This window comes from Nerophis ophidion, linkage group LG08 (genome assembly GCF_033978795.1).
Source record: "Nerophis ophidion isolate RoL-2023_Sa linkage group LG08, RoL_Noph_v1.0, whole genome shotgun sequence".
In the NCBI taxonomy this organism is placed as follows: domain Eukaryota; kingdom Metazoa; phylum Chordata; class Actinopteri; order Syngnathiformes; family Syngnathidae; genus Nerophis; species Nerophis ophidion.
Genome location: NC_084618.1, coordinates 51,164,009 through 51,187,210, shown reverse-complemented (window position 1 = coordinate 51,187,210; position 23,202 = coordinate 51,164,009). Strand labels below are relative to the sequence as shown.

The 23,202-nt window shown below is 37.3% G+C and overlaps 1 protein-coding gene across 13 annotated transcripts in view; it reads left to right on the top strand.

Annotated features, from left to right (window-relative positions):
- The window catches only part of cacna1g (calcium channel, voltage-dependent, T type, alpha 1G subunit), a 365,011-nt gene that overhangs the window by 316,503 nt on the left and 25,306 nt on the right, over positions 1–23,202 (top strand). For 10 of the 13 annotated variants that reach the window (XM_061908854.1, XM_061908860.1, XM_061908853.1 and 7 more), the window contains 5 exons: positions 1,353–1,423; positions 4,233–4,311; positions 7,306–7,427; positions 8,916–9,326; positions 16,517–16,669. In XM_061908854.1, coding sequence (XP_061764838.1) covers positions 1,353–1,423; positions 4,233–4,311; positions 7,306–7,427; positions 8,916–9,326; positions 16,517–16,669 — 836 coding nt within the window. The remainder of the gene's footprint in view (positions 1–1,352; positions 1,424–4,232; positions 4,312–7,305; positions 7,428–8,915; positions 9,327–16,516; positions 16,670–23,202) is intronic. The other 3 variants (XM_061908861.1, XM_061908857.1, XM_061908856.1) reach the window with 1 other exon arrangement.

Genomic DNA, 23,202 nt, shown 5'->3' with positions numbered 1-23,202 from the left:
AGTGCTCCGGTACAACATCCCCTCATATCCCCCCAATTCGATGCCCCTGCCAATTAGTTCCAACTGCAATAACACTCCATTTCTCTCTTTAATTACCAATGTTCTTGGCAAGAACAGAAACTAATAAACTAAATAGTTGTCGAGAGTTTACATCACGGCACACACTCAACCCGTACGAAGAGTTCTAAAAGTAGTGCTATCCAAAGTTCGACCGTGGCTTGTTTTTTATAACGAGAACAAAGAGGAAATCATTTTATATGTTTGACGTCACAAAGTACGTCAAAATAAAAAAGAGATCGGGAAGGACTCAATAAGTAATAAAAAAAAAAGTAGCTACATTTTGAATGCATGTGGTTTCTGCTGGCATGTGGGCCTCAACGCTGCGACCTTGTGCCAAAAATGATTAAGCAACAGGAGCACTCTATGTGCAGACGTCTGCCAAGGACTTAACATTTGTCACCTGCAAAATCAATGAGTAAAAAGCTGCTATCCAGCAATAATCTTAATAGCTTTAAGAAATTAAAATTCCATTCTTTGTGAGGGAACAGAGTGTAATAAAACTCTACATGATTGCAACAAATTAAAACCTGCTCGGGTGAGATTTGGCAGCTATACAGGGGGAAACGTGGCATTTGAGTCAGAATGCACAATATAGACGTACAGCATACATTGTAATGACATCACCAACATGTGGATTTCCACTATAATACACGAGGGATTAAAAATGTCAGGAAAGAAGTTCCACATCAAAATAAAGGAAACCCTGTGATTGTAAAGAGAGCTCATGGTACAGTACATCAAGTCTGTCCTCTTGAGTTATTAACGAATATGATCAAATATAGCTAAAGAATTCTGAAGAGTCTCAAGGGTGCATTCACAGCCATGTTTCAGTATGCAAGTTGCATGCTTCCCCAGCATCTGGGAAAGTCGTTGACATTTCATTGACGTTAGCTGGGTGTTTTACAGCCGGACTCTGTAATTAATTGACAAAACGCATTCCAAATTTATATACCTACTTTTTTGTCGCAGTGACGCAAGTAACTGCTTCATCCCAATTACACGTTTAGTAACAGGTTTTTGTGGCAAAACTAATTTGGGTTTTTTGTTGTTTGGATTGTGATCCCAGCTTGAACAACATATAAATGTTTGTTTATGTCTTTCATCTTGCTGCACTAATCACCTATGAGTCATCAAGGTAGTAATGTGTTGTATCAGCTTCAGGAGTGAACCTTGTATGTTGCAGTGGTGTGCATCATTTACAAGATTGGGTGTACACCATTGACCGCTGGAAAATGGGATCCCTCAAGAATTCCTACTTGACTTAACGACAGTGTCTGTTTGTCTACCTGCAGTACTTAAGCTTTTGAAGATGGCGGTGGGAATGAGAGCCTTACTGGACACCGTTATGCAAGCCCTGCCACAGGTAGCCAACCACTGGACTCTTTTTTTGTAATCGTCCTCATCATTGCACCTTTCCTGGATCTGGGGCCGGCTCTACGTTGGGGCAAGAGGGGGCAGAGCCCCTCAAGTAAATGCACTGCCCCCTCAAATCAAAACGTTTGTAGTTGACAAAATACATTTTAATATACCCACAAAATGTAAAAGTTGTCAGAAACAAAATCCAATGATAGTTATTTTCAAAATTGCAAATCTTTATAGCACACAGAAAGCTGATCAACTAAACATATGCAAACTGGATTGCATCTCTTAAGTGAGCAGAATAAGGCGTGCAATCAATTTCGCAAAATATATGCTGATCATCAAAACAGCCACAATACTGGGAGGAGAAAATGCAAATATAATTATTTATCACACGCAGTGTTATTTATTAACACTCATCCCTGTTTTGCGAGCAATATTTTGCATTTTATTTTGTAACTGTGCAAACTGACTGTTCCACACACGGCAGCAGGATCAGTGCTCTTGCAGCATAGACAGACGATGGACTGATGAGAATGCTCTGTCATTAGTGTGTGTGGCAACATTTTTGGATGGTCTGAATATAAACATATATTACATATTGTCTATTCAGCAACAACATTTTATAGCTACTAGAGGACTTAAGGGGCTGATTAAAACATATTCAATTGATGCGTTTTGGGGTACTTTAGTATTTTTTTAATGACGTTTGTTTTTTTCGGAATATATATAAATAAAATATTTCTTATATAAAAAAAGGTAACATTTTAGTATGGAGAACATATTCTAAGTAACGAAGACTTAATTTAGAGTTATTTGGACACGAGGGGAACATATTCCAAGTAACTTAATCCAATAATTTTTTTTCACATGGAATATATATTAATGAAATATTTCTTATTTGAAAAAAAGGTACCACTTTAGTATGGGGAACATATTCTAAGTAACAAAACCTTAATTTTGAGTTATTTGGTTAGGGTTAGGTTAAGGGCCATAATAAGGCCATGCAGAATAAGGCATTAATAAGTACTTAATAATGACAAATTAAGAGCCAATATGTTTCTAATTTGTATGTTAATAAGCAACTAATTAATGGTGAATATTTTCCCCATACTAAAGTGTTACCAAAAAAACGTTTTGAAGTATTATTTTTTTGTGTATTAAGGGGAGTAAGTGCAGCGTCACTCTCATGCACCTTCAGCAGTAAAAAAAAATAAAAAAATGAAAAAAAAAATGTCGTCAATGTAGATGCACTGCACAACTGCAGGTAAAATGCCCATAAAAAGTGGTAGATGTATCCTGCATGTTTGTAAACATAGCAAAACGCCACAGGTGACATGAATGTGCAGTAAATAAGAATGTCTTCGTGGTGATGCTCCAAATAGAACAAGCAACATGCTCATTAAAATAGGTCGGTCTGCATCACTGTACAATGCACACACGCAGTCTTAGTAAATCACACGCAAGACGCCCACTTATAGATTGGTCACGCTCTTTAGCGCATCGTATGTGGATCTTAGTAAATCAAACCCATTCTGTAGCAAACAAGCAAATTATATGAAAAAAGCAATATTACTACCGTATTTTTTGGACTATAAGTCGCAGTTTTTTTCATAGTGCGACTTATACTCAGGAGCGACTTATGTGTGAAATTATTAACACATTACCGTAAAATATCATATAATATTTTTTAGCTCATTCACGTAAGAGACTAGACGTATAAAATTTCATGTGGTTTAGCGATTAGGAGTGACAGATTGTTTGGTAAACGTATAGCATGTTCTATATGTTATAGTTATTTGAATGACTCTTCCCATAATATGTTACGTCAACATACCAGGCACCTTCTCAGTTGGTTATTTATGCGTCTTATAGCGTACACTTATTCTGCCTGTTGTTCACTATTTTTTATTTATTTTAAATTGCCTTTCAAATTTCTATTCTTGGAGTTAGGTTTTATCAAATAAATATCCCCCAAAAATGCGACTTGGTTTTTTCCTTCTCTATTATCTATTTTTGGCAGGTGTGACTTTGACTCCGGAACGACTTATACTCCGAAAAATACGATACTTAGCATAGAAATACAATGCTGGAGCATGATGGAGCAGCGTGTACACATGATTCCCCCATCACATTTCTGACTGCCCCCTCATACAGGTATATGGCTGCCTAGAACCGGCCCTGCCTGGATCTTTTGTATTCTGCCTGAAGCTGCACTGCAATGATGCTGCAATGTGCGACAAGGCGTTTTGTGTATTTCCTATGAAGTCGCAGCCAAGTCGAGAGACACGTATTTGCATATTTGCATCCCTGCAGTCATTAGGAAGTGAATGTAGGTGCAAAGTTGTCGCTCCGAGTGATAGTTTGCGGGTTAGAGGGTGTTTGAGCTGGTAATACTGAGTGTGCTATGTTCACAGCGTTCTTTGATAGCACCTCTGCCAATTTAATTTAGAGTGAGTTGAGAGTTATTCCCTAAAACAATACAGCTCACAGCTTGTCAAAATCCATATGATTAATAGAGCTCCTAGTTGGGGGGTTTGGGGGTGCAGTTTGTCTGCCAGCAAAAAATAAATCCTAAAAATTGTCTTCACCTAAGACAAAAAATGTGTCAGAGCTGCTAGTTCATACCACACTTGCCAAAATCAAATGTTTTTTTGTACTTTTCATCCTTATTTGTTCTCTTTCTCCTGGCTGCTTTTTTTCCCCTCTCAATTCCCCACTTATTTCCTCGTAATGAGAATGCAGTGTTGCTGGTTTATTTTTTTCTGGGATTTCTGTCCTAATGCTCTTTTCATCTTGGTTTCGCTCCACAGGTGGGAAATTTGGGTCTTCTCTTCATGCTTCTGTTCTTCATCTTTGCAGCCCTGGGAGTTGAGCTGTTTGGTGACTTGAGTAAGGCCACACTTTATGAGATATGTACTGCACACGAGTCACTGTCTGAAGTTTGGCACAGTTACACATTTTTGATCAAACAAATCCAGAAAATTTACAATTCTTTTTTTTTTTTTTTTAAAGAAACTTGAATGCACAAATTTCTCCAATTTACACACAGTCGGAATTATAAATATACGTTTTTCTTCATGATCATCATTGCCTGCAGCAAGTAGTGTCTGCTGGGCAGCATAAAAAAATGGTTGGGAGCATGCAGTGATCTACCAACAATCGTACTGTCCAAGGAACTCAGCCAAGATCCAAGAAGGAGAATTGTCGATAGTTGGGAAAGGCAAACTGTAATGTGCAGCTGCCCACACAAGTCAAATTCCAAGAGTGTTGTGGTCAGAAGAGACAAACAGTAAGATATTTGGTAATAAGAAGAAGTATGTTTTGAGGATACAAGATATTAAACCGTGGTGGCGTCATTCTATCATGCTGTATTTGTAACTTCACCGCAAATCAACGAGCTAAAACTTGCACACAATTGAGCATTCTAACCGAGCAATGATCTCCAAAACACATCAAAATAGATTTTTTGGAATAGTTAAAGCTTCTGAATTGCCCTTCCCAAAACGCTGACCGCAGCACTATTGAAAGTTTGTGGTCTAATTTACAAAACCCAAAACCGTTGAAGTTGGCACGTTGTGTAAATCATAAATAGAAACAGAATACAAAGATTTGTCAATCATTTTCAACTTATATTCAACTGAATGTACAGCAAATAAATTGGGAAACATTTTTTTAACTTAGAATTTAATGGCAGCAACATATGGCAGAAAAGTTGGGGCACTTTTACCAGGACAAGCACAGGGGCATTTTTACCACTATGTTACATGACCTTTCCTTTTAACAACACTCAGTGAACGTTTAGGAACTGAGGAGACCATTTTTTTAAGCTTTTCAGGTGGAATTCCTTTCCATTCTTGCTTGACGTACAGCTTAAATTGTGTATTAGATGCCTTGGGCACTAATACACCCCCGAAACCATCACAGATGCTGGCTTTTGAACTTTGCGCCTATTAGTATTTTCATATTTAATTTACAGCTTCCAAAAACATTTTTAAATGTGGACTCGTCAGACCGCAGAAAACTTTTCCACTTTGCATCAGTCCATCTTAGATAAGCTCGGGTCCATCAAATATGCACCCAGAATGATATCAGAAGAATTTCGTCAGAGTGCAGTGACATGCGGTGAGGTTCATGGCTGGTGAGGCACTGACTTCATCACAGTCAGATTTACAAACATATGAACCCTAAAGAGTATCGTATTCATCATTTGATTGGCAGCAGTTAACGGGTTAGGTTTAAAAGCTCATACCAGCATTATTCCCTGCTTGGCACTCAGCATCAAGGGTTGGAATTGGGGGTTAAATCACCAAAAAAGATTCCCGGGCGCGGTGCCGCTGCTGCCCGCTGCTGTTCGCTGCTGCCCGCTGCTGCCCACTGCTCCCCTCACCTCCCAGGGGGGTGAACAAGGGGATGGGTCAAATGCGGAGGACAAATTTCACCACACCTAGTGTGTGTGTGACAATCATTGGTACTTTAACTTAACTTTAACTTTACACATACAAACTGTAGCACACAAAAAAGCACATTTTATAAAAAAAGACTTTATTATGGTCCTAACTTTACTTGAAAATGAAGTTCATGTGCCGCTCCTTTTGAACAAAAGCATCGATAACTTGTTTATAGAAGTTTTCCTTATCTTTCTTCAGTTTTAAAAGTCTCTCTGTCTCGATGGAGATCTTCCTTTAATTATTATCTCCTGCTTCGATTGTTATTATTAATATGTTTTCTTTTTAAGTATTGATAGTTTTTGGCCTTTTTTACCCTGGAAATCCCCTTTTTTTAACCTTTATTTATCCAGGAAATTCACATTGAGATTAAGAATCTCTTTTGCAAAGGAGTCCTGCCTCAAACATTCATACACCATTCTTATCTTGCTCAAAGACACAACAGCAGTGACGAGGAAGCTGGAAACGAACCTGGAACCCTCAAGTTGCTGGCATGGCTGTTCTACCGTCTGAGCCAATCCACCCAGTAAAAACATAATACAATGAACATCCCTGTGGCTCATGAAGGAGCATGGCCCTGTGTAAATTTAAGAAAAATTAATTGGGAAGTGGTAACTCAGAGGTGGTGTAGTAGATCTTCCAGAAACCAGAATATTGTGGTACCAACCGCACTCCTTCTACCCTAGTCACTGTCTTTGGGCAAGACACTTCACCCACCTTGTCTGCAGTGCAGCCCACACTGATGTATACATTTGAAGGAATGTTTGGTGGTGGTCGGAGAGACTTTTGGCGCAAAGTTTTTAACCCGAGGACAGCTGTGACTACAAATGTAGCTTACCACCATCATGTCTGATTGTGGACTAAACGAATAATGAGATCTCACTGTAAAGCGAATTATAAATCCAATACATTATTATTATCATTACTATTAACATGAATTCAAGTTTGTGTCTATAAGTCCTGTATTCAGAAAATCATTGTACATTTGCTATCATGCTATCTAACAAAACTGTCTCACAGGGCCCAACATTGATATAACATACAGCACATTCAGTGCATGTTATAATTTGACCGGAACTGTAAGGAAAGTAATCCATCAAGCTTGGAAAGTCTTCACGTATGTGTTAGACCAGTGTTTCTCGTATGTTTTTCCATCAAGTACCACCTCAGAAAACACTTGGCTCTCTACATTTACCACTATAGTGACCTATGTATTCATTAAAAAAGGCAGAGGTTTTCATTAAAGAGTACATTGAATATTTTTGGCACTGTAACATTACACACAATGCTCAGACATGATCAACAATATTCTATATACAGTTCATATTTACAGACTTGACATAGCACTAGATGGAACCCGCGTCCCACTCAAGAATCTCTGTCTTAAAATGTCTGGCTGATGTTATCCTTACTCATTTTTCTGCTATTGTCCTCCAAGTTTGCGATGAACTCCACCCATGTGAAGGCCTTGGTCGCTATGCAACGTTCAAAAACTTTGGGATGGCCTTTTTGCTGCTCTTCAGAGTTTCAACTGGGGACAACTGGAATGGTATCATGAAGGTAAACACATACATTGATTTTCTCTTATACAGTGCCTATTTACCTGTAATAATTATTTATATTCAAACATGCGAGAGAGTAAGTGTGTTGGTAAATTACAAGTAGTGGTGTGTGTATATATTTGAATTGCATGCAAATTTTGCATTGCTTTCCTCATCGGCATATGCATCCATTAAGGCTTTTTTACTCCCATTGTACAACCAATATTATTATCATTAGGGGTCACCTGATCAAATAATTATATTGGATCACTCTCCAATGTCAGCCAAAAACAAGTATCAAATAATACCGGCTTGCATCTAAAATCTCCTATACAAGCTCAGAGACAAGTAGTTAACAGCTAAATGTCCTCCAAAAACCACACATGATTGGTATGTTCTTGTGTTTAGCGAAGTTATGTACAAAAGGTAAACATAATAGGCAAGTAGAAGCTAGCAGCTACACAACAGCTAGGCACACTATCGCACACAAGCTAGACATACGTAGTAATAAGTGTCTTTAATTGAACAACATTGCCGTATTGAAAACATCGTTCAATTTAAAGAAGTATCAAAATTGTACAGTTTCCTATTACTTATAGAAACAAAGTCTCCAAGGCAGAGTATTCACTCACTAACGTGTCTTGATCAATCAACTTACTGCATCATGCACTTATTTTAATTAATTATTCTTACTACAACAGTAGGTGTTGTAAATAAATAATAATACTGCACTTTATATTAATTTATAATGTTCATATTCAATACTTCACGGTGGCAGAGAGGTTAGTGTGTCTGCCTCACAATACGAAGGTCCTGAGTAGTCAGGGTTCAATCCCGGGCTCGGGATCTTTCTGTGTGGAGTTTGCATGTCCTCCCCGTGAATGCGTGGGTTCCCTCCGGGTACTCCGGCTTCCTCCCACTTCCAAAGACATGCACCTGGGGATAGGTTGATTGGCAACACTAAATTGGCCCTAGTGTGTGAATGTGAGTGTGAATGTTGTCTGTCTATCTGTGTTGGCCGTTCGATGAGATGGGAACTTGTCCAGGGTGTACGCCGCCTTCCGCCCGATTGTAGCTGAGATAGGCACCAGCGCCCCCCGCAACCCCTAAGGGAATAAGCGGTAGAAAACGGAAGGATGGATATTCATTATTGTTTTTCTGAGTAATTTCACTTGCCGAGGTTTTTAGAACATCCTACATAAAAGTGTGTACTATGATTTGTGCTGATATTGTATTGACTTAATATCAGTTTCGGACAATATTCAGGGCTCCAATAGCGGTATCATATCAGAAGTGAACAAGTTGCATCGGGACACTCGTAATTGTTATCATAATCAGTTCATTTAATAAAAATTCAATATTATAAAAAGCAAAGTAGACGATCCATGGTCACCACGGCAACAATAGGGGTCTTGTATCATTAGGTTGGTTTTAAAAACAAAAGAATGAGGTGATAAGTGCTGTGCTTCCTCAATGTGCTAATGTCCATTTTACATGCTTGTTCCAGGACACACTGAGGGACTGTGCACAAGACACCGGGACCTGCTACAATACCGTTGTCTCTCCCATCTACTTTGTCTCCTTCGTCTTGACCGCTCAGTTTGTCCTGGTCAACGTTGTCATTGCTGTCTTGATGAAGCACCTGGAGGAGAGCAACAAGGAGGCAAAAGAGGAGGCCGAGCTGGAGGCCGAGTTGGAGCTGGAGCTGCACATGGAGGGGGGCGACATGGCTACCAGGTCGCCCCGGCTTAACCCTCTCACGCTGGGCTTGGACATGTCAAGTTCTGGGGGTTCCCCCTGGAGGTCCACCGGAGCTGGGGACATGGGACAGGATAGGGACTCGCCCACTGTTGATATACCCAGGGCACCTGTGAACATCATAGACGATACTCCTTCATGCTTGGAGCCGCCTCTGGAGGTAAGGAATACATTTTGTGTGGGAACTTTTTGTAGCTGCATTTTGCAATATTTATGCCCCAATGACAAGGGTCGGCAACCGAAACGTTGAAAGACCCATATTGGACCAAAAATTAAAAAAACAAATCTGTCTGTAGCCGCAAAAAATGAAAAGCCGTGTGTAAGTCTATTAATGAATGACATAAGTGTCTATATTAGCTATATTAGCCTACTCTCAAAATGACTTTAAAAGTCTTACATAAGTGTTATAATGAAGACAACACATGACGTGAGTGTCTATATTTGCTATATTAACCTACTATCTAAATGACTATGTGTTGTTGACAGAAATATTGAAATGTAATATTTATTCTACACATTTTTACAACATTAGAAACCATTAGTAAATCAGAGGCTCCTCAGAAGGTGAGATAACTCCTGGAAATTACAGGCTTTTAATGGCCAAAGGTAGAGATGTGTGTGTCCAAATTAAAGGAAAGGGCAGGCTGTCTTCTTTAAATGCCTACTGAAACCCACTACTACCGACCACGCAGTCTGTTAGTTTATATATCAATGATAAAATGTTAACATTTCAACACATGCCAATACAGCATTTTTAGTTTACTAAATTGCAATTTTAAATTTTGCGCCATGTATCCTGTTGAAAACGTCGCGGTATGATGACGCGTGCATTTGACATCACCGGTTGTGGCGGATATTTCTTTCCAGCCCGATCCAAGCTATAAGTTGTCTGCTTTAATCACATAATTACACAGCATTCTGGACATCTGTGTTGCTGAATCTTTTGCAATTTGTTCAATTAATAATGGAGAAGTCAAGGTAGAAAGATGGAGGTGAGAAGCAGTGTATTGCAGCTGCCTTTAGCAACACAAACACAGCCGGTGTTTCCTTCTTTAAAATTCCCGAAGGTGAAGCTTTACTATGGAACAGAGCGGTCAAGCGAACATGGTTCCCGACCACATGTCAACCGGCAGGTTTTGGTGAGAAAATTGTGGTGATAAGTCGGATCTTACCGTAGACATGAGCGGAGCTTGCACCCTCCTGCAGCTGCGTGGCTTCCCTCAGAGACACTGGCGGTCACCACACCCGTGGCCACACCCCTCCGACTTTCAGGTACCATATAATCTCACTAAAACACTAGTAACACAACAAGCAGATAAGGGATTTTCCAGAATTATCCTAGTAAATGTGTCTAATAACATCTGAATCGCTCCCACTGCCCTCGCCTTTTTTTTATTTAATTTTTTGAACTTTTTTTTTTTTTTTTTCGCTAGTCCTTCACTCTCACTATCCTCATCCACTAATCTTTCATCCTCACTCAAATTAATTGGGAAATTGTCACTTTCTCTGTCCGAATCGCTCTAGCTGCTGGTGGCTATGATTGTAAACAATGTGAGCAAGTGATGAGCTCTACAACCCGTGGCGTCACGCGCATATCGTCTGCTACTTCCGGCATGGCTTTTTTATTAGCGACCAAAAGTTGCGAACATTATCGCCGATGTTCTCTACTAAATAATTTCAGCAAAAATATGGCAATATTGCGAAATGATCAAGTATGACACATAGAATGGACCTGCTATCCCCATTTAAATAAGAACATCTAATTTCAGTAGGCCTTTAATATATTTATTAAAATCTTTGGCAAGCTAGGTAATGTTTGCTGTGGTCTGGAACAACATGGCACACAAACAACTCTCTAAAATGCAGCCGATATTAGAGATAATGTGTCATGACATGCAAAACTAAATTATATACAAAGAGGATATTTGTGTTTGTAAAATAAATAAAAAACATATGTTTCGAGTAAAACTCCCAAAGATGCATTATTTCAGGCATTATTAGCCATTTATCATGTGTAGTTTAGGAGTTATGTTATATATGTTATATATATGTTATATAGGATATTAAATGAGTTCAAATATACTTACAAATGAGGCCAAATGATGCAATATCAACATACAGCTAGCCTAAATAGCATGTTAGCATTGATTAGCTTGCAGTCATGTACTGACCAAGTATGCCTGATTAGCACTCCAACAAGACAATAACATCAACAAAGCGCACTTTTGTGCATTCACGCACAATATAAAACTTTTGGTGGACAAAATGAGACAAAGAAGGAGTGGAAGATTCTACATGTAAACAAACAGTTGCATCACAATCCACACTACGGTGAGTTCAAGAACCGCCAAAATTAGTGGGACAAGACAATGTTCACCAAATATTCTCATCAGTGAAACATCCACACAAACATATTAAACAGTGGGCTTTCTAATAATTAGGAAGGTTTGTGTCATGTTTGTCCTCAAACAATAAAATACTAAAACAAAAATAATATTTTCCGACCTCTTTTTCTATTTTATTGCCTTTTTTAAAAATGCTCAAGTGAGGCACTAGGGCGGCATTAGAGAGCCGCATGCGGCTCTGTATAGGACTGACACCCGCCCTGTACAAAAAAAGGAATTATGTGCCAGTTATGTTGACTAAAGCAGGAGTTAAATCAGCATCATGTGCTTAAATTTCTCACATACAAATTCCCACAATTCCAAAAAGAGTAACGTCGACTTGTGATATCTTCTTCCAGCTAAAAACCAATCACATTTTAACATAATGCCTCGGCTCCTTCCTTCAGTTCTCAGTGGCCAATTGAGTTTTCACAATGAAATGTTCTCTGATGCCGAGGGCCACATTTTAAGACCAGGACAATGACTCCCAAGGCTCACGTCATTATTTAGGAGCACCACACAACTCATTAATTAAGTCCCTGGCCCACGCTGAGGGGTACTCAGCACGCTTTATGAAATAAGGAAGTGTTGTCTACGCTTCACTGCAAGTGTAGCATGACTGCTTTAGATATGACCATATTTGGGCAAATTCACCACAAGGTCTGGCATTAAAATTCAGCGGAACCTTCAAGATGGAACATAATTGGAATAGTAAAACGTGCTAAAGTAGGTCCTGCTTGTGTCGCAAACCCATCTATGAAAAAAGTCATCCGGCTGTGGTCCACCGAGCCGACTAATTAATATTAATAAAAAAGTGCTTGGTGAAGTCGCCTTTGACACACATGGTTGACTACTTTCCTTTTAAATGTGTAACCACAAATACATGATAAATATATCATGTATTTTGGATACATGATATATTTATCGTAACCCCATAAAACAAAATCCAGGGGGAGTGACGAACGAGGTGAACAGGGAATCGGGCCATCGCTTTCATATAACAGACTTCATCTGCAGGATACTTAAAAAACACAAATCCAAATGTTTATATATCCACTGAGTTCATAGAGAGCACATATGATTAACCAATAATTTGCAGTTTCAGCCTGACAATCTTCATGTTCGTTCACTTTGTTTCCCTTTTTGCACAAATATTCCTCAAATGCTTGCTTATCTTTGAGGTCTGGCAATATTTGCTGAAGTCTCAAGCAATATGTCAAATTCCTACATGTTTACATCGTAAGGTATTACCGTATGAGAGTATTAGGGTTGTGAGGTACTGTATACCAGTATTAGTATAGTACTGCGAGACTAATGAATCATATTCGGTGCTATACCGCCTCTAAAAAGTACCCGTTCACCACTCCCCTGCGCCCCCAAAGTCATCACGTCGTGACATTGCTGGTTTTACGAGCAGAGGAGCATGTTCGGCAGCACACAATCACAGAGTACTTACAAGCAGACACAGTGTGTAAACCGAAAATGGAGAAAGGATGCATTTTGGCTTAAAAACTAACGGTAAAGGTGAAGTTATAACACTGAAACGCCTACCGGAAGAGGTGCTTTAAGACATGGCTAGCTACTAGCTAGTGGCTAAAGTCCAGCCCCAGTCGGCAGTGTTTTAGTTACTTCTAAATCACTAACCTTTGTCTCCATGGCGACAAATTAAGTAAGTTTCCTACAAGTATCATCCCTGCAGGACGAGGAATAGCAAAACATGCTTCACTACACACCGTAGTTCATCGGCATCCAAATGTAAACAAACGCCATTGTTGAATCTACACCTGACATCGATACCACTATGATTTTAATATGTTTTGGCATCACAACATCTTCTTTTGTTTTTTTAAAAGGTATATTATGTTAATAAACTCAAGAAATACATCCCTGGACACATGAGCACTTTGAATATGACCATATGTATGATCCTGTAACTGCTTGGTATCGGATTGATACCCACAGTTGTGGTATCATCAAAAAATACCGTAAAGTATTAAACAACAGAAGAATAAGTGATTATTACATTTTAACAGAAGTGAGATAGAATAGGCTGACCATATTCTGAAATCCCAAAAAGAGGACACATATATGCCTACCAAGACCGGGAGTACAGTAGGTGAAAATTTGCCAATGATACTCGAACTTGCTTTATAAATAATATATTTATTTAAATAAAGCATTTTTTCTCCTCTGTTCACTGCTGTGTTTTTAAAATAGGGTCCCAGGGACCCGATCAAGTCATAAAAATTGGGTCCAACAGTAAATTTTTGGGGTCCCACTTTTTTGTAAGCGTTTTGAAAACAAATGATAAACGTATTCATTATCCTGTTGTATCTCACATTCTACATCGTGTTTTGGAAAAAGGTTGTCATAAATGTTACTTATTTCATAAAAAAAAAAAAAAAAAAGAAAAAAAGAAAACAAATGTGTATACATATGTAAATTTAATCAGTTATAAATATTCATTCACTTTCGTCTTTCCTTCATGGATCTAAACTTTTCTGCTGCTGGTAGTTTTTTCTATGTTTTTATTTAATAAGTTGTAGGTGTATTTTTTCAGTATAAAAGCGTAAAAAGTGTTTTGCTTGGGTCATGAAATGATGATAATGGTGTGCCAGGGCATACATACATTTTATATTTAATGCTTAAATCTCCTGCAGTCTACATCAACTTCACATCCATCCCTCATTTCAAAATGTTTTAGTTGTTTTATGTTTTTGTTTGTTTGTTTGTTTTCCGCCCTTTTTTGTCAAACAAAACTATGATTTTAATGGCAAACACACAAAATATGCAAAATCTTCCACCCCAAATATTTTTCTTAGTGGAATATTTGATGTGAAGTTATGGGATCCTTGGATAGGTCAATAATTCATAATAACATTGATTTTGATTGAATATTATGTTTTGAGCAATGACAGTTTGAAAGAAAAAAAACAGCTTTGTTTTATTAGTCAACATTGCAACTTTTTATAAATTACATTTCACCTTTAAGCTTTTTTATTTCACTTCAGTTATGTTTCAGTTTACTTAAATAGTATTTTTAGAATGTGCCGTGGGCCTTTAAAACATTAGTTGTGGGCCGCAAATGGCTTCTTTGGCATACTTTTGACACCCCTGCTATAGATAATAAAAAACCAAATCTGATAAATCTATCGCGTTAATCATAACACACAGTCAACATCTCTGCTTCAGTAAACAATGCCGGTGATGACGTCACTGTCAGCGATGCTAACTTGTCTTCCACTTCTTCAAAAGACTCCTTTTGAACACTCCTCGCACATTAACACTTCAAAAGGCAAACAATTGCCCCGTTTTTTGACCTGCAAAGTATGTTTTTGAGGTGGAGGAGTCTGCTCGGGTGCTGGTTAGCTTGAAGCTAACAGCTAGCCTGTCTCCATCTTTGAACAATGTGGATCAAGCGGGACATAAAAGTGAAGTTTCCACAAATACTAAAATAACTCATTTACTGGAGTTAAACATTTTGACTTTACACTCACCTTAGTGTTTACCAAGGAGTCTATTTCCTGTTTCCCGGCAAAACTCGAACCAACACTTTCTGTCAATAGCGTCACTTCCCTAACTTCCCTGGAAGTCCCGCCCCCCAGCCAAAGCCATTGGCTAACACCCCGTAGCAGCCGCTACAATATTTACAGCAAGAATTCACCAAATCGAGTATTTCAAAGTATTTCAATGCGTCAAATGTCTGGCATTTTGAATTAAGTTTGCGTGTATTTTCAATGTAGGTCCAGACATTTGACGCATTTAAAAAAAAAACGCCCAGACACACTGGGCACTGCCGCAAAAGAGGACATGTCCGGGGAAAAGAGGACGTATGGTCAGCCTAAGATAAAAGATATCAAAAGAGAAAGTAAGCAGATATTAACAGTAAATGAACAAGTAGATTAATAATAAATTTTCTACCACTTGTCCTTAATAATTTTGACAAAATAATAGAATCATAAATGACATAATATGTTACTGCATACATCAGCAGCTAAATTAGGAGCCTTTGTTTGCTTTCCTACCAATAAAAGACAAGTTGTCTTGTATGTTCACTATTTTATTTAAGGACTAAATTGCAATAAGAAACATATGTTCAATGTACCGTGAGATTTTTAGTTAAAATAAAGCCAATAATGCAATTTTTTGTGGTCCCCATTATTTAGAAAAGTATCAAAAAGTACCGAAAAATATCGCAATAATTTTGGTAAGAGTACCAAAATATTGGTATTTGGTAAGAGTACGAAAATATTGGTATCGGGACAACACTTGAGCAGACATAATTTGCAAAATGCAGATGTGTTTTATAATACTGATGGATACGTTGTTTTCCAAACAGCACCAACTCATCTTAGGCTTTAAAATTGTTAGTTCATTATGTGTTTACTGGACTGTACTGTACTGTGATGTACTATACTGGTCCATATCAGAGGTTTTGCAGTTTATGTGTCTGTGTGTGGCTGCTGTCAGTCCCTGTGGACTGGGACATGCCAGTCAAGGAGAGGCCATAGTGCCATGGGAAAGCTGGACCACAGGGCCTTGTTGTTTTCCCCGACAGCTATTTACAGACGACTTCAGGGGATCGGAAATAGGACTCTTGCTATCATTAGGTTTCCCCTTTAAGATGTTATCTGTCCTCCTCTTATGCTCTCAACAAAACATGCATCTGGCCCAAGCGTCCCTGCACTGGATTGTAATATAATGCTGCAGTGCCCTCTAGTGGCAGGATGCGGTCATTTCTGCAAACATGACAGGAATCATAGGGAGTTTCTTTTTATACATGTCAGTTTGTGTTTCTGTCTGAATAACTGTTTTCTTTCTTTTTCTCTGATCATTCTTCCTTTTCATGAATTCACATACTTCTAAACAAAATCCGTCCATGTCTGCACGTTCTGCTGTCCCTGTGTTTCTTTCTCTTTCATTCCCCATTGCCCGCCCCCATTTCTCCCCTCTGCATCATCCCAAGTTTGTCCAGCGAAGAGCCCAGTTTGACTCGGTCTCCCTGGTCATCCAAGGTTCAATGGATGGGGAGTTGAGTTTGATGGACAACTTGTCTGGCTCTGTGTGCCGCTACTACGCGCTGCCCTCAAAGGCCAGCAAGCCCGACACCGACAAAGAGGTCAATAACCAACAGTAAACTAACATGTTACTGATTTCATTTTTTTGGAACCATGTTGCAATGCAAAAACAAAATCAGTTAGTTTCCAATCACCCGTACATTTCCGACCACTTATCCTGTTCAGGGCGACAGGAATGCTGGAGTTTATTCCTCGTCAATGATGGGGCACATATCCTTTATTATTTATTTATTATTATTGTTCTTCGGTCAATGGTCAACAAAGCAAAACAAACAGTTGTACATTCATGGATCGAAAACAAAAAATGTTGCGGACCGAAAGGGTTGAGGCTGAAGTTAAACACATATTGCACCTAACCCTATAAATAATGTCGAGTACAAAATAAACTTCCAAAAATTAAAAATTGTCCTTTGCACAACATATTATAAATACACATTTATAAACAACATGAATGTAGTTCAATGTTATACACAGTACAGGCATGTGAAATATATTTTGTGCAAATTACCTTTGCACTAATTATATACAATATATACAAACAATTATACTCGTATTATTATTTATATCCCACATTTAGTTTCTAATTAACATTAATCATAGTATTAACTTCAATGTTGATTCAAGAGTGATATATTTTTTCAAGACATTGGTCTTAAAGTGTTTTATAAACACTTTAAGACAGTCGTGGTCATAAGTTTTCATACACTTGTAAAGAACATAATGTCATGGCTGTCTTGAGTTTCCAATAATTTGTACAACCCTTATTTTTGTGAGATAGAGTGATTGGAGCACATACTTGTTGGTCACAAAAACATTCCTGAAGTTTGCTTCTTTAAAGAATTTATTATGGGTCTGCTGAAAATGTGACCAAATTTGCTGGGTCAAAAGTATACATACAGCAATGTTAATATTTGGTTACATGTCCCTTGGCAAGTTTCACTGCAATAAGGCGCTTTTTGTAGCCATCCACAAGCTTCTGGTTGAATTTTTGACCACTCCTCTTGACAAAATTGGTGCAGTTCAGCTACATTTGTTGGTTTTCTGACATGAACTTGTTTCTTCAGCATTGTCCACACATTTAAGTCAGGACTTTGGGAAAGCCATTCTAAAACCTTAATTCTAGACTGATTTAGCTATTCCTTTACCACTTTTGACGTGTGTTTGGGGTCATTGTCCTGTTGGAACACCCAACTGCGCCCAAGACCAAACCTCTGGACTGATGATTTTAGTTTGTCCTGAAAAATTTCTCCTTTTTCATTGTCCCATTTACTCTCTGTAAAGCACCTGTTCCATTGGCAGAAAAACAGGCTCAGCGCATAATACTACCACCACCATGCTTGTCGGTAGGAAAGGTCTTCGGAGGGATTAGAGGCCTAACCTTTTTTCCTTGTGTGGACAATGCTAAAAAAACCAGTCTATATCAGAAAACCAACACATTTAGCTGAACTGCACCAATTTTGTCAAGAGGAGTGGTCAAAAATTCAACCAGAAGCTTGCCAGAAGCTTGTGGATGACTACCAAAAGTGCCTTATTGCAGTAAAACTTGCCAAGGGACATGTAACCAAATATTAACATTGCTGTATGTATACTTTTGACCCAGCATATTTGGTCACATTTTCAGTAGACTCATAATAAATTCATTAAAAAAAAAAAACAAACATCATGAATGTTTCTTGTGACCAACAAGTATGTGCTCTAATCGCTCTATCACAAAAAGATAGTAGTTGTAGAAACTCTTGGAAACTCAAGACAGCCATGACATAATGTTCTTTACAAGTGCATGTAAACTTTTGACCACGACTTTAGAGGGGCAATTCCTACCTACAGTCCTTCGTTAACCACTAATCTACAGTACCAGGGATTTTATTACTTAATTTAAAAATGTGTTTCGGTTAGTTTTTTTTCTCTATTTTATTTCTATCTAATCGTTTGTGAAGGCGTTTGTAATGCATGGATTATAAAGACATAAGGCAGACACTTAACGAAGTGTCCTTTTTGACACCATTGACTGTAACAGTATTTCATCAAGCTCAGCTAATTAAAGTAATCAACAAACAATTAAAAAATCCGTATGGACCCATATATTCTTCAAGGAAGATTAAGCAAAAGCTCAAAATTATCTACCAGGTGTCCACAATTATTGATGTGAATTAATACCAGACAGCATAAGAACCCTTCATTTTAGTCTGCTAGAATTCTAAACTATTATACTGTATATTTTAATGAAAGCATGTGATATTGCCTCACCCCTTTTTGGCAAATATTAGTCTGTTATGACCATAAACCACACTAAACGTCTTAAGGATGGGGGCTGCTTCTTCGCTGCAGGATCACCTTTAAGCTGTAAAATATTTATGGAGGGAAAAACAAGGACATAACGTGCCTGAATCGTATTTTTGTAGTAATCAAACTGAATGCCTTGAGATGTTTGCCAAATGCCGCCATGCCCAAGGTCCAACATTTCTCCACAGTTAATAACTTTAGCACGCCCACCCTTGTAGTTGGCATAAAAACTATGATGTCATCTCTGCCAATTGAACTTATAGTTTGTTTTTCGTCCGTGCAATACGGTGACATAGTCCATGTGTGTCTATTGCGTTGTATTTGTGTGTCCGCTTTGGCACCAGTTGCAGCAAAGTTGTGATATCCGCTTAAGGCTTTTCTCAGATCCCATTCTTACACCCAAGTTGGCCTATAATGTTTAAGTACATCAACTATTGATCACAGAATCACTAAATAATGGATGTTGATATATATCTTCCACATCTGAGGGTATTATGTGACCAATCACAGTGCATTAGTGTTGTCAACACCACTCTAAAAAATCGATACATTAGATTGACATGTTCTTTAGTATACATAGCCCCCCTGCAAAGAATAACTGCAATATATCCTATTGAATGTGTGCCAAATTGTGTCAGAGTAAATTCCCCCTCTAAAGTCAACAAGGCAGAGCCAAGCAAACCCGACAGTAAGGCTCAAAGCTAAACCTGCAACACTCTAAATTCCAATGCAGCAACGCAGTCAAAGCTTTAGTCAAAGCTTGTTATTTACCGGTTAATGCAGTCCTGTCTGAAATGATTATGTTTAACAGTGCACCTTTTATTGTACGTGTCTAATATCTGTCAAACGGAATCCATTCCAGGTCCGCTCTGCTCGAGTTTTCTAAGCAATTTCTCTCATAGAATATGATGGGAGTTACCCTTTTCTTTATTAACTGCAAATAAGTTTGTAATATCACATTAAGTTAACTGTACGAATGTGTTTTTCTTTAAAAACAGATGTGATTGACAAATCCCCTTCAGAAAGAGGCCCTTTTCTGATACGGTTAATAGTGAAGGAGAAAAAACATTAAACACCTCAAAACAACTACAAAAAAACTACCTTTAGGCAACTTTAGAACACTGCTGTCAAATCCGAGGCCTGCCACATCATTTTATATGGAACTTATCTTTTCTTACTCAATGTATTTGTTTCTTCATTTTGACATTAAAAAAACACATGTTCTGCATGTAATGACATATCTTTTAAACGTCCATGTTGTATAACAATGCAAAAAAATATTCTATTACACATTCCAAAAGGTTTTTGTAAAAAAAAAAAAAATATATATATATATGTATATATATATATATATATACACATATATACATATATATATATATATATATATATATATATATATATATATATATATATATATATATATATGTGCTTAACTTATGATTTCAAAGCAAGTTATCCATCAAATTGTACACTGTAAAAATGACAAAGGACTTCATGATAAAATTCTTCCGACTGAGCTGCCAGTTTTTTTCTTACCATTTTTCCATTGACAGTAATACATAATAAAAACAGCAAACGTAGATTTGAAAGTAAAAAAATTACTTGGAACTCATGAATTTATTGGATAAAAAACACTGCACATTTTACAGTAAAATTCTAGCAACTGAGCTTCCAGTTTTAACAGTAAGATGTAATGTTTTTTTTTGTTACATTTAATTTGAAAAATATACAACAATCAAATGCATATACAATTATGTAATATCACAAGGTGATTCATATATTACTTACTGTTGCAAGCGGCCCTCAATGAAAATAAGTTTGACATGCTTGCTTTAGAACAAGTTAACAATTTTGACCTCAGGGACCAACGTTTTCACTGCAGAATTATTAATCCTACTCTTGATGTTAATCATATTTAATGATTATTTAATCAAAAATAATATTATTTATTTAACACACAAACCTTCGGCTTAGGTCAGGCTGATTAGAAAAATAAATACTACACAAATATTCTGCTTGGGGGATTCCTAAATAATTGATTCAATTATTTAGTTTTAAAATAAAAAAACTCTCTCTCTCTCTCTCTCTATATATATATATATATATATATATATATATATATTATTGAGTGTATATATATATGTATATATATATATTCATATATATATATATATATATATATATATATATATATATATATATATATATGTATATATATATATATATATACATATATATGTGTATGTGTGTGTATATATGTCTATATTTATATATATAAAAAAAAAAATATATATATATATATGTGTGGTTGTGTGTGTGTGTGTATATGTATATATAAATGTATATATATATATATATATATTTATGTTTTTTTATTGTCATTAAAATTAAAGTGCAAATCATATTCACCACTTTAGTCATAATTTTTGCACAAAAATTCTGTGACTCTAGCTCCAGACTTCTTCAGTTTGTCTGATATCATCATTACTGCCACACGTGGTGAAGAAGTGTTTTACTACTGCAGCCCATACAGACCACAGCTGAGAACAATAATTTTTTTTGGTGGACCTCTAGGGGGCGCTGTTAAAGATGGATCATATATAGATGCTGAATTTGCTAAGTCTGAAATTGGTTTGTACAGGTGTTGCTAAAAAGTCAGAAAAACAAAAACGGTGCAGGGTTAAAGCTCACAGTGAGCTATGTCTGTGGCCATGGAAAACATCTCACAAAAATTATTGTAGTTTTTTTTCTTGTCAGCTTGCTGTGAAGTTTGTTCTCTCAGAATGCAGAACAAACAGCTCTGGACGACAGCGTGAGGTAGAAAATCATTTATTTGTCATAAATCATAACCACACCAAAAACAAGCAAAAAAGGAAGCTAAGGCAAAACTTAGCACAGGAAACACTGGAGCAAGAATCAGGAACATCAAAACTTAACAGTTGCATACCGCAAACAATGAAGCCACACCGACTGTGGCGAGCAATTGATTGATTGATTGATTGATACTTTTATTAGTAGATTGCACAGTTCAGTACATATTCCGTACAATTGACCACTAAATGGTAACACCCGAATAAGTTTTTCAACTTGTTTAAGTCGGGGTCCACGTTAATCAATTCATGGTAATGTGAATAAGCAATGTGAATAAATAGCTCTCTGATTAATGCTCAACAGCAAGTGAACTTGCCGAGCACTAATCAGAGGCAGGTGAAACCAATTAGTACTCATGGTAACCAAAACAAACACACAAAATGCACAAAACAGGAACTAAGGGAGTCTAAAACTAACAGAACATAACTAAACAAAACATGATCCGCACCACGGATCATGACAGGCAGGTAGGAACTAGAGAAGCACTTTTTCAAAATCAGCAGACTCATCTTTTTTAAACATGGCGACCATCACAAGCTCTGTTTTGTCCACCAGTCACACACATGCCCGGCTTTCACAATAGTAGCGCTATGCGTCACTGTGCTCACAAAATATCAATGATTTTTGAAAATGGCATACTCAACACTGTCAATTATTGTTTCTACTTTGCAATTGCAGCAAAAACATTGTGATCAGTGCTTCTTTCTAAATAATAGCTTTAATGTGCAACGCTCATGGTAGTTTAAACAACATGTAAATGACCATGTTGTTTTTGTTATATGGAGGGCCCCTATCGCTGAGTTTGCCTTGGGCCACCGTTGACTAAATACGCCCCCTAGTGATAAAATCTGCACAACAGCAAGTGCATGCCTTTTTTTAAATACTTTTGTGCACCAAGATCTCTAATGTGGGTGAGCTTGCGCCTGTGCACATGTACAGAGATGAAGTCTCAAAGCCAGTCGAAGCCAACATCGGAAGTTTTTTACAAAGTTTAACTTCTAAAGGTGACAGATGGAGACATATATTTATCAAATGTGTTCTCTTAAAGCAGTGGTTCTCAACCTTTTTTCAGTGATGTACCCCCTGTGAACATTTTTTTAATTCAAGTACCCCCTAATCAAAGCAAAGCATTTTTGGTGAAAAAAAGAGATAAACAAGTAAAATACAGCATCAGCATCAATGTCATCAGTTTCTGATTTATTAAATTGTATAACAGCGCAAGCTATTGCTCATTTGTAGTGGTCTTTCTTGAACTATTTGGAAAAAAAAGATGTAAAAATAACTAAAAACTTGTTGAGAAATAAACGAGTTATTCAATTATAAATATTTCTACACATAAAAGTAATCATCAACTTAAAGTGCCCTCTTGGGGATTGTAACAGAGATCCATCTTTAACATCAATATTTATGGAACATG